This window comes from Macaca nemestrina, chromosome 9 (assembly GCF_043159975.1).
Source record: "Macaca nemestrina isolate mMacNem1 chromosome 9, mMacNem.hap1, whole genome shotgun sequence".
NCBI lineage: Eukaryota > Metazoa > Chordata > Mammalia > Primates > Cercopithecidae > Macaca > Macaca nemestrina.
The window spans coordinates 108,924,898-108,937,070 of record NC_092133.1 but is presented as its reverse complement, the minus strand read 5'-3'; the positions used below and the strand labels follow the sequence as shown (position 1 = coordinate 108,937,070).

Genomic DNA, 12,173 nt, shown 5'->3' with positions numbered 1-12,173 from the left:
GTAGTCCCAGCTACTTGGTAGGCTGAGACAGGAGGACCACTTGAGTCTGGGAGCCATGAGATCAAGCCACTGTACTCTAGTCTGGGCATCAGAGCAAGACCATGTCTCCAAAAAAAAAAAAAAAAAACCTCATGTGGGGTTGTCTCTCAGCTTTCCAAGAACTTAACAGACCAAAAGAGTGACTTATCCAAATGTCATTCTAGACATTACTATATTTTCCCTCATATTTTTCCTCTCATTTTAAAGGAAGAAAAAAACCTCAACACAGAGCTTCTGCACTTATCCTATTCTCTAAACAAACCACTAAGCATGAAATCCAGTTTATTATTCTGCCAAGAATGTGCATATATATTAATTTCAAGGACAACCAAACCAGGCAGTCAGGATTTATCAAAAAGTATCAGTTATGACGAAAACTGGAAGGGTACTGTTTTCTCAGGAAAATATTACAACAAGAGCAATGACTTAACAACGATATTGTATAATAACTATAACTCAGAGTTAATGATTAAATAAACAATCTTTTTCCACCAAAAAACCCCCAAAAACAAAGAATGATGTTAAATAAAACCAGGCCAGATACAAAAATAGACAAACGTATTTAGTATGTTTTATTTCTTACCTTTTCCATATACTGTGAGCAGTTTGATTCTTGTAATAAATTTGAAGCTTCTTGTTTATAATACTCTCCTGTTTCAGTCAGAAAGGGAGATTCAAAGATTTCCTGATAAAACTGAATAAATCAATTACATCATATTAGAAGAAATTAGAACAAGCAGTTTAAAAAACTAAGTCTGATTATATTTTTAAAGGAGGCTGTTTACCTTTAAGGGGAATTTTTTCTTATACTGTTCAACATGAACAAAGGAGTTAATAACCCCATGGATTACTTTCTGGTTTGGGTCTTCTCCACCACGATCACTAAAACAAGGCATAACACAAAATATTCTTCAGAATATAAATTATCTATGGAAATATACCAAAGTATGCCAAAATATGGCTCCTTATTCCATTGGTCTAATCAAAGTGTAAAGAACTATAAAAAGGTACATGCATGAATCTTAACGATTTTTTTCATATTACAGCTGAGATAATATTCATGATAGTTATTAACCGTAGACATTAGATGTCATTTCGAGAAATAAAAGGAAAACTGATTGTAAAGTTCGAGATACTATGCCAGTACTAAGATAATACTTCTTTAATTTTAACAAAGTAAATACGAGCCCATCAATTCAAAACTTTAATACTGGTGGTTAAGAATGCTTGAATTTCACTCACTACAAACTACAATGTCTTAATCATATTAAGACATGTAGGTGAATGTTAGATTTTCTGATTAAAGGAATATGAAATAGAGCCAGGCACCGTGGCTCACGCCTGTAATCACAACACTTTGGGAGGCCAAGGTGGGAGGATCCCTTGAGTCCTGAGTTTGTGAGCAGTCTGGGCAACACAGCGAGACCTCATTCGGAAAAAAATATTAGCCATGCACGGTGGCACGCACCTGTGGACCAGCTACTCTGGAGGCTGAGGTAGGAGGATCCCTTGAGTCCTGAGTTTGAGACTAGCCTGGGCAACATAGGAGACCCCATACAAAAAAAAAAAAAAAAAAAAAACAACAACTTAGCCTTGCACAGTGGCACATGCCTGTGGTCCCAGCTACGCTGGAGGCTAAGGTGGGAGGATCGTTTGAGCCCAGGAGGAGTTGAGGCTACAGTGAGCCATGATTGCACCACCGCACTTCAGCCTGGGTGACAGAGTAAGACCCTGTCTCAAAAATTTTTTAAAAAAGAAAAATAAAATAGAAAAAAAAGTTTGTTTAAAGCCATAGTAAAATAATCTAGCTCTAAATTGGGATTTTTTTGACCCTAGTACCAATGCTCAAATCAAATTATGTTTTATCTCACTACACGCACTCTTCCAACCTACTTTAAAATAATTTCTTCTTTGCATTAATGTCACAAAGAGAGCAACAGAAAACACATTATCATCATTCCCTAGTAAGAGCTTCTTGCTCTTTATATAGGATGTAAGAATTTTCTATCATTTAAGAAAGGCATCAAGGAAAAGCATCCAGGCAATCACCTTTACATACTAGAGTCCTTCCCTGCCTCTGAGGCCCTCTAGTCCTCTTTGATTCTTTTGATATTCTGGGAAACTTTTTTTGGACATGAATTAACATGGCTACAGTAATTCTGTCATTCATAGAGAATCCTGATATCTTGATATTGCTGATTAGTTCATACAATAAGGTCACACATGTGAGCTCATTTCCTTGGCTTGAGTCACATGTGTGACCTTACATAAGCCCACAATCAATCTGGTGTAATACTGATCTGAACTGTTTTCTCATGTTCTGCTTGTGGTGGAAGAACAGATACTTTGGAGGACATACTGGCAAAACTCTAAGTATACATACTCTATGACCCCAAGCAAACATCTGCACACGTGCACAACAGAAAAAAGAGTGGTGTTAGTGGAAAAACTGGAAGGAACCTAATATACGCCACTAGGAGAAGAGTTTAATAAAGTGAGGTAGGCCTCACTAGTTTAAGTCTGAGTTCATTCTGGTAAAGTTTAAAAAGCTAACTGGTCAGCCAGGTGCAGTGGCTCACGCCTGTAATCCCAGGACTTTGGGAGGCCGAGGTGGGCAGATCACCTGAGGTCAGGAGTTGGAGACCAGCCTGGCCAACATGGTGAAACCCAGTCTCTACTAAAAATACAAAAATTAGCTGGGCTTGGTGGTGCATGTCTATAATCCCAGCTGCTCAAGAGGCTGAGGCAGGAGAATTGCTGGAACCTGGGAGGAGGAAGTTACAGTGAGCCAAGGTCGTGCCACTGCACTCTAGCCTGGGTGACAGAGCAAGACTCCATCTCAAACAAAACAAAACAAAAAACCCCAAAAAACTGGGTTATTAAAAAGGAAAGAAATAAACATTTATTTTGCTTTTCCTATATGAACTTACCATTGGGTAACTAAACAGCAGGAGAGAAGCAGCATATCTTGATAAAATTTTCCAGGTAATAAAGAAGAACAAAATGATCGATAGCTCTAACAAGCAGTTCTATAATATGCTGACTAAATTACTAACTTCTTTATTTCCTTTAACAGACATTCCCATCTAGAAAACAATTTTAAATATCCAGAATTCTATTCACTATAAAAGAAAGATGTGACTCACATCAGAAACCCTACCTCAACCTCCATATTTGCTTAATTCTCTATGATAGTTGCTCAATTCTGTGAGTGAATACATTAGATTACAATAAAAAATAATTTGGTTAAAGATTTCTAAATGTCTCCCCCTCCAAGGGTTCTGCACCTATTTCAGTCTAATCTAAAAACACGTGTCTCCCAGAAGAAGGAAAGAAAAAAATAAGAGCAGAATAATGAAAGAGAAAACAACAACATACTAGAGATCATTTAAAATCAAAGTTAGGGCTGCGCACGGTGGCTCACTCCTGTAAACCCAGCACTTTGGGAGGCAGATCATTTGAGGCCAGGAGTTCGAGACCAGCCGGGCCGACCTGGTGAAACCCCATCTCTACTAAAAATACAAAAGTTAGCTGGGCGTGGTGGCGGGCGCCTATAATCCCACTTACTCAGGAGGCTGAAGCAGGAGAATTGCTTGAACCTGGGAGGTGGAGACTGCAGTGAGCTGAGATCACGCCATTGCACTCCACCCCAGGCGACAAGAGTGAAACGCCGTCTCAAAATAAATAAATAAAACAAATATAAAAAATAAAAAATAAAGCCAAAGTTAGTTCTTTAGGGGGAATAAAATCCAACAAAATATATACGCCTCTAATAAAAGTGATCAAAAAAAGAAAATGTGAATACGCAATATTATGAATGAAAGGAAGACATTATTCCAGGTGAAAATGAAAACAATGTCTTCGCCAAATCATCATGATCAAAGTTATCACCAATGAGAAGTCATGTTGACACCATCTATTCCTTGATATAATCTGATAAGAAGGGTACATTACCTTCTGGTATTTTTCCAAAAATCCATAGTCTCAGTCTAATCATAAGAAAACATCACAAAAAACAAAATTGAGGGACATTCTATAAATATCTGACCACTACTCTTTAACATTTTTATGGTCATATATGAAAGGAAAGGTTTCCACAGAATAGAGACATAATAGCTAAATGTGATTTTGTGATCTGGATTGAACGAGAACATCAGTGCAAAAGCAAATGCAAATAAACTGTAGTTTTAGTTAATAATGATATACCCATTTTCATAAATATACTAACAGTTGTAACATTAGGGGAACCTGGGTATGAATCTAAAATTACTTCAAATAAAGTTTTTAAAAGAGAACACTGTTACACAACAACTTCCCAATGATTTTGCAAAAAAAAAATTCACAACTGATTTAAGAGGAAACACAAGTTTGACTAGTCTTAAGATCTGAAATAACAGAGGCATTGTTAAAAATCTTATACAAACAAATCATCTTACAAAGAAGCCCCAGGCACAGGTGGTTTTTCAGTTTTACTAAACATTTAAGAAGCTGATAATCCCAATTGTATGCAAACTTTTCTACTCAAAAGAAAAAGAGGGAAATACCCAACAGTTCATTCTACAAGGATAAGCTGGATGCCAAACCCAGACAAAGACATTACAAGACAGAAAAATTACAGGCCAGTTCCACTCATGGGCATAGATGCAAACTTCCAAATAAAGCATCAGCAAATCAAATTCAACAGTCTATAAAAACTATAATGGACAAGGATCAACCTAGCCTTTATCCTAGTTATACAAGCATAGTTTAATATTAGAAAATCCATAAACAAGCTAGGCACAGTGGCTTATGCCTATAATCCCAGCACTTTGGGAGGCCGAGGGGAGCAGATCACCTGAGGTCAGGAGTTCAAGATCAGCCTGGTAAACATGGCGAAACCACGGCTCTACTAAGAAATACCAAAAATTAGCTAGGCATTGTGGCAGGCGTCTGTAATCCCAGCTACTCAGGAGGCTGAGGCAGGAGAATTGCCTGAACTGGGGAAGCAGAGGTTGCAGTGAGCCAAGATCGTGCCACTGCACTCCAGCCTGGGCGACAGAGCGAGACTCTGCCTCCCCACCTCAAAAAAAAAAAAAACAACCAACACACTTTTTTGTAGTATCAGTGAATATCAAGTACCCTGAAATAAATCTAACAAAAAGCCCACAAATCCCTTACAGAAAACTCTATAAAAGTTAACCAGGAGATACTAAAGAAGGCATAATAAACAGAAAAAGATGCTATGTTCATAGAGAAGAAGACTTAATACTGTGAAGACGTATATCAAACTCTCTTCAAACTAACTTATAGATTCAATTCAATATCAATCCCACAGAATTTTTTTTTTCTTTTGAGACAAGGTCTCTGCTATCCAGGCTGGAATGCAGCAGCACGAACATGGCTCACTGCAGCCTCTACCTCGAGGCGCAAGCAATCCTCTCACCTCAGCCTCCCATGTAGCTGGGACTACAGGTGCACACCATCACACCCAGCTAATTTTATTTTTATTTTTGTAGAGACAGGTTCTTGCCATGTTGCCCAGGCTGGTCTCAAACTCCTGGCCTAAAGTAACCCTCCTGCCTCGGCCTCCCAGAGTGCTGGCATTAGAAGCCACTGTGCTTGTCTCCACAGAAAATTTTGTTTTAGGAAAGGGGTCTATAACACTTACGTGAAAGAGCAAAGGGCCAAACAACAGCAAGAACACTTCTGGTTTCTGGAGGGCAAACTTATCTTGCCAGATAGCAAGCCTTACAATAATAAACACAGTGAGGCATTGGCACAGGATAAACAAATTGATAAAGAGAACAGAAAAGAGTTCTGAAACAGAACCACTCTTGTAAGAAACAGAGAGAGGGTGTGTATGTTATGACTGTCTTGCTCTTGAGTTATTACTTCAGAACATAAAAAACTTTTACTGATTCATCAAATATTAACTGCAGAGACTTATTTCAGATTAAAATTTGCTAAGCAATTCCCTGATTGACTGGGGACAGAGAAACCCACTAAGTAAATGCAAAAACAGCAATTCTGGCCTTGGGATTCCATAAACCTTCTTAAAATTATGTAACAATTTTGTGTGCCTATGCATACCAAGCATTTTTATGTCGGGAGGCTCCACAGCTTTCATCATGATCCTAAAGGAACACAAAGCTCCCCCCAAAAGAGATGAAACCACTGCACTTAAATAAATACAAAGGTACAAGCAGTTTTCAAAAGTTACAAGGAGGGGAAAGGAAGTCTACGGCAAAAGGAAGAAAATAAAAAAGGAACATTGATATTTTGTACACTGTTTAAACTGAAAAAAAGCTATTTTATTTTGAAATAATTATAGACTCAAGGGAAGTTGCAAAAATAATAGAGATCTGATGTACCCTTCACCTGGCTTTCTCCAATGGTAGCATCTTACATAACTATGGTACAGTATCTCAATGAGGAAACTGACATGGGTGCAATCTATAGACCTTATTCAGATTTTGCCAGTTTTTACACACAATCATTTGTGTTTATGTGTGTATGGTACTATGTAATGTTATCACATGTCCATATTCATTTCACCACCACCATATTCAAGACAGAATTGTTCTACCACCATTAAGGAATCTCCCCATACTTCCACTTTATAGTCTCACACCAACCATTAATCTCTTCTTGTTTAAACTTTTAAAAAGAATATATTTTTAAGTATTCTACCCACTTTTGTAATACATCCAAAGGAAAAAAGGAAACACTCCAATAAAAGCTTTATGAAATACATGGAGAATTATTTATTGCAGACCAGTACCTCACAAATACTGGTCTGAACTGGATGCATAAAAACATCTGGGGAGCTTTGTAACAATATAAGTTCTTACTCTCCCTGGAGTGTGCATCAGTAGCTATGGGGGAGAGCCAGATATCTATGTTCAAAATGCTCCCCAAATGTATACACATATGAACATGTGTAATACTATACGTAAATCTGTATACAGATATGCATGTCCATATAAATGTATATGTACTAGTGTGCACACATACACAACTGTAAACGCATAGAAAATTTTTATTAGAACATACTGTAAATCCTTTATAGCAGCTTCCTTCAAATAGGAAGGTACGAGGAGAAACCAGAACGTTTTTTTTCTTTCCCCCGAGATGAAATCTTGCTCTGTCTTTGAGGCTGGAGTGCAGTGGTGTGATGTCAGCTCACTGCAGCCTCCGCCTCCTGGGTTCAAGCAATCCTCCTGCCTTAGCCTCCCAAGTAGCTGAGACTACAGGTGCATGCCATCATGCCCAGCTAAATTTTTTGTATATTTGGTACAAACGGGGTTTCACCATGATGGCCAGGCTGGTCTCGAACTCCTGACCTCAGGTGATCCACCTGCCTTGGCCTCCCAATGTGCTGCTAGCAACTGCGCCCAGCCCTCCCCTCCCCTCCCCGCCTTTTTTAACACAACAAAAAAATGGGGGACTGCTGAAGGTTCTCTGTGTTCGGGCTAAAGTCTCTATGGTCCTCTCAACATCGCCCAGAAAGGTTTCTTACTTTTCTCTTTAACCTTCTATACATTTCAATTCTTTTTTTACAATCAGCATATCTTACTCTGTAATTTTTTTGTAGAAGGAAAATTGTTTCTACTAAACTTTCATTTTCATTTGCCACATTTGAGAAACCATTAGCACAGAGTAATGTATTTTTGGTTGTTTTTGCAACGGAGTTTCACTCTTGTTGCCCAGGATGGAGTGCAATGGCGCAGTCTCGGCTCACTGCAACCTCTACCTCCTGGGTTCAAGTGATTCTCTTGTCTCAACCTCCTAAGTAGCCGGCACTACAGGCACCCGCCACCACGCCTGGCTAATTTTTGTATTTTTAGTAGAGACAGGGTTTCACTAGGTCTAGTTTCACTAGGTCCAGGCTGGTCTCAAACTCCTGACCTCCGGTCATCCGCCCGCCTCAGCCTCCCAAGGTGCTGGGATTACAGACGCGAGCCACTGCACCCGGCCAGAAATGTTCTTTACAGACTTATAAAAGTATCTAGGAACCCAGGGATTCATATGGGAAAAGGAAAGTGTCAATACATCGACAGGAAATCAAATTTGTGATAAGCTCTGCTAGACCTGAAAAGAATTTATTCTGTAAGTCTGGTTAGCACCTTCTACAACAAAGTAAGTTGTAGGTATGCACAATAAAATACTTCTCCTTTAGTAGAAATGGCAATAAGATGCAACTTGAATGAACTATTTCTAAAAATGTATGAATATATGGGTAAGACCACAGACTTACGGACCAAAAAATGACCTAAGTTTTAATTCCAGTTGTGCCATTTACTACTTACATGACATAGGTAAATTGCTTACTCTCTCATGTCTCATTTTCCTCACTTTTAAAATGAGTTTATAACATTCACCATCATATCCTCTTATAAGGATTAGATAAAATACACATGGAGAGTTTCTACTACAGCTTCTCAGACATAGTAATGGAAGTTACGGTCTGACCATATTAGCTCAAACAACAATGCGTAAAGAGTTAAAGCAATGCAGTGGAAAGACCCCAAGTGGAAGGCTAAAAGCATGAAGTCCATTTCATTAGCTATATTCAAGTTTTCAACTCATTTCTCTTTGTTGAAATTCAATTTATTTACCTGTAAATAAAACTTGCTGTTTCCTTAAGACCGAATGAAAAATGTGTGTGAAAACACTAGAATATTCAAAGCATTATAAAACTGAAATGTATTCCCCACTGAGTTAAAGGTATTGGAGCCAGGAGTGGAAGAAAGATTCTGTGCATAAAAGACAGGCATAGACTGGGCGCAGTGGCTCACGCCTGTAATCCCAGCACTTTGGGAGGCCCAGGTGGGCGGATCACAAGGTCAGGAGTTCAAGATCAGCCTGGCCAACACGATGAAACCCTGTCTCTACCAAAAATACAAAAATTAGCCGGGCATGGTGATGCATGCCTGTAATCCCAGCTACTTGGGAGGCTGAGGCGGAAGATTCGCTTAAACCCAGGAGGCAGAGGTTGCAATGAGCTGAGATCATGCAATTGCACTCCAACCTGGGCGACAGAATAAGATTCTGTCTCAAAAAAAAAAAAGGCATAAAGGCTGGGCATGGTGGCTCACTCCTATAATCCCTGCACTTTTGGAGGCCGAGAAAGGCAGATCACTTGAGGTAGGAGTTCAAGACCAACCTGGCCAACATGGTGAAAACCGGTCTCTACTAAAAATACAAAAATTAGCAGGGCATGGTGGTGCCCAGGTACTCGGGAGGCTGAGGCAGAAGAATCACTTGAACCCGGGAGGCGGAGGCTACAATGAGCCGAGATCGTGCCACTGCACTCCAGCCTGGGAGACAGAGCAGGACTCCTATTTCAAAAAAGGAAAAAAGGACAGGCATAATGAATTCAGAGTTAGATTAGCCCAGATGTGAATCCTTAGAATTATTATTAGATGGAGGCCGGAGTCAAATGATCTGAGTCAGATCACCACCATTGACTTTCCATGTCAAGGATGTCATGCATGTAAAATGGTGACACTAATAGTATTAGCCTTCTAGTGTTGTAAGGATTACATGGGAAGATGCATGTAAAAATTTTAGAACAATGCTTGGTATGCAGTTCCCATGTTTAATTTCTATTATTAATATGTCTTAGTTTCCTCAACCTTAACATGCAAAACCTTACCTAAGAGAGCTGTCATGAAGAATAAGTGAGATCTCAGTAAAGTATGTGAAACAATGCTTTAACGGAAGCCGATTATAACAACAAAAATAAGACAAGCAGACCAGATAATCTATCTTTTCCAGAATTAATAGGCTATAGTTGTATCATTTTTCTTACATATTTTTCATCACATTGATTTTTAGCAAACTAACAATCACACTTAAGAAAAATTTACCAGGTTGGGACAAAATTATATTAAAAAAGATATTTCATAAAAGTACATTTGGAAAGTATAGCAGTATTGTCATTATACTTTTAAATACTTGAATTCCAAGTCAAAAGAAAAGTTAGTATATTTTAGCAGAAGGAATTATATTAGAACTTAGAAGTTTTGTTGGGCATGTTCTTTTAGCTCATAGTTTTGTAAAGAAAAGAGGAAGAAAAACAACGGGTTACACCCTAGTGCTTCACTATTGCCTTTCCTCTCCAGCTCTCAATCTCTAAAAACAATGAAATCATTCAAATGGTCAGTAACAATTTTTAAAAATCAAGTTACCAGTTGCTACCACCTACTTTCTATTTGGTATTAAAAATTTAAAAATATTCTCTTATCCTCTTATGTGAGGTGTGGTGGTGGGTGTGTGTGTTTAATCCCTTACTTCCTCCCAGGAGTCCCATACTAAGTACCATGGCTTTGACAAATTATTCCTCATATTAAAAAAGTCCTCATTTGGGTCTTCTTGAAGAACACAGATATAGGTGGAGTGGCCATTATTACACCACAATTCACTGGTCTAGATAATTCCTGTAACATCAGTCCCAGTAACCTGGAATTTATTGGATATGTATTTGTGTGACTGACAGAGTGCTTCTGAGAGTCTTTGAGCCAGAGCTGATCCAAGGATGTTCTATTCTAGACTCTACAGGAAAATATTCTTTGTACTAAATTGCATTCACACAGCACTAGGGTAAAAGCATCAACCACTCTGAGCCATGGGTAGAGTGGAAAACCATTTTCCCATAAATTTGTATCACAAAATTAGGCAAGTTATTGATTATAACACTGAGGCTAAGAGGTAACCAACTAACTAGAAGAATCTGTCTTCCTGAATAGGCAGTCCTCACTGGGATTTAAACAGATAATATGTACAAGCGACTCAGGGCGCTGCCTAGAAAATCTAAGAGGTTTCAGCTCTGAAAAGCACATGAATCACTTCCCTCAGACACTTATTTATATACTAAGTATATTAGGGTATAAGAAAAGACCAGAGCTCCTCCACCAAAAAAAAAAGAAGAAGAAGAAGAAAATGAAACAACTTAAAAATGCTGGCACTTAGAAGTAAAATGAGGCTCATTATGGTAAAACCAGCCCCAACGCTAGCCACTGGCTATGCAACTGTACAGTATTTTAAAATCATATCAAACAACAAAATAAAATTTACTCAGCTAGATAAATGTCCCCACTCACTTTTTGATTTCTCGGAGCAGCATTCGGATAAGAATGGCCTGAAGTGGTTCAACCATCAATTTTCTCCACATATCCAAAGCTAGCTGCCAGGAAAAACGAAAATCATCAGGGTTGAATTACTTAGTATATGTTTTTTACATTTGTTCAAGGTTTTTTTTTAACTAAAAATACTTATCAAAAGAAGTATTTACACTAATAGTTCAAAATTCAAATAAAACCTAACAAAAATTTTAAAATTCAAAGAAAATAAATTTCTAATTTGAAATATCAATGACCATTCTACTAGCCCTATCAACATTATTAAGGCTTTATTATTAATTGAAAATCTTAATTTTAGGCCAAGTGCAATGGCTCACGCCTATAATTCCAGCACTTTGGGAGGCCGAGGCAGGTGGATCACCTGAAGTCAGGAGTTTGAGACCAGCCTGGCCAACATGGTGAGACTCTGTCTCTACTAAAAACACAAAAATTAGCCAGGCGTGGTGGCAGGCGCCTATAATCCCAGCTACTCAGGAGGCTGAGGTAGGAGAATCACTTGAACCCAGGAGGCAGAGGTTGCAGTGAGCCAAGATCATGCCATTGCACTCCAACCTGGGGGATAAGAGTGAGACTTCGTCTCAAAAAGAAAAAAAAAAAAAAAAAAAAAAAAATCTTAATTTAGGCCAGGCACAGTAGCTAACGTCTGTAATTCCAGCACTTAGGGAGGCCGAGGTGGGCAGATCACGAGGTCAGGAGATCAAGACCATCCTGGCAAACACGGCAAAACCCCGTCTCTACTAAAAATACAAAAATTAGCCTGGTGGGGTGGCGTGCGCCTGTAATCCCAGCCACTTGGGAGGCTGAGGCAGGAGAATTGCTTGAACCTGGGAGGTGGAGGTTGCAGTGAGCCGAGATCTTGCCATTGCATGCCAGCCTGGGACAGAGCAGGGCTCCGTCTCAAAAAAAAACAAAGAACAGGGTCTTTTTGTGGTTTTAACTCTCATTTTATTGCGTGAAGCTGGGGATTCTTTAATGTTTATTGTCCATTTTGGTTTCTTTCCTGTGAAACGC

General features: G+C 38.8%; 1 protein-coding gene across 5 annotated transcripts in view; it reads right to left on the bottom strand.

Moving 5' to 3' along the window:
* Positions 1 to 12,173, bottom strand: part of LOC105495964 (cullin 2) — an 85,672-nt gene that overhangs the window by 33,681 nt on the left and 39,818 nt on the right. For all 5 annotated transcript variants that reach the window (XM_011765935.2, XM_011765936.2, XM_011765938.3 and 2 more), the window contains exons 6-8: positions 11,124 to 11,206; positions 825 to 921; positions 623 to 733 (exon numbers count right to left, since the gene is read on the bottom strand). In XM_011765935.2, coding sequence (XP_011764237.1) covers positions 623 to 733; positions 825 to 921; positions 11,124 to 11,206 — 291 coding nt within the window. The remainder of the gene's footprint in view (positions 1 to 622; positions 734 to 824; positions 922 to 11,123; positions 11,207 to 12,173) is intronic.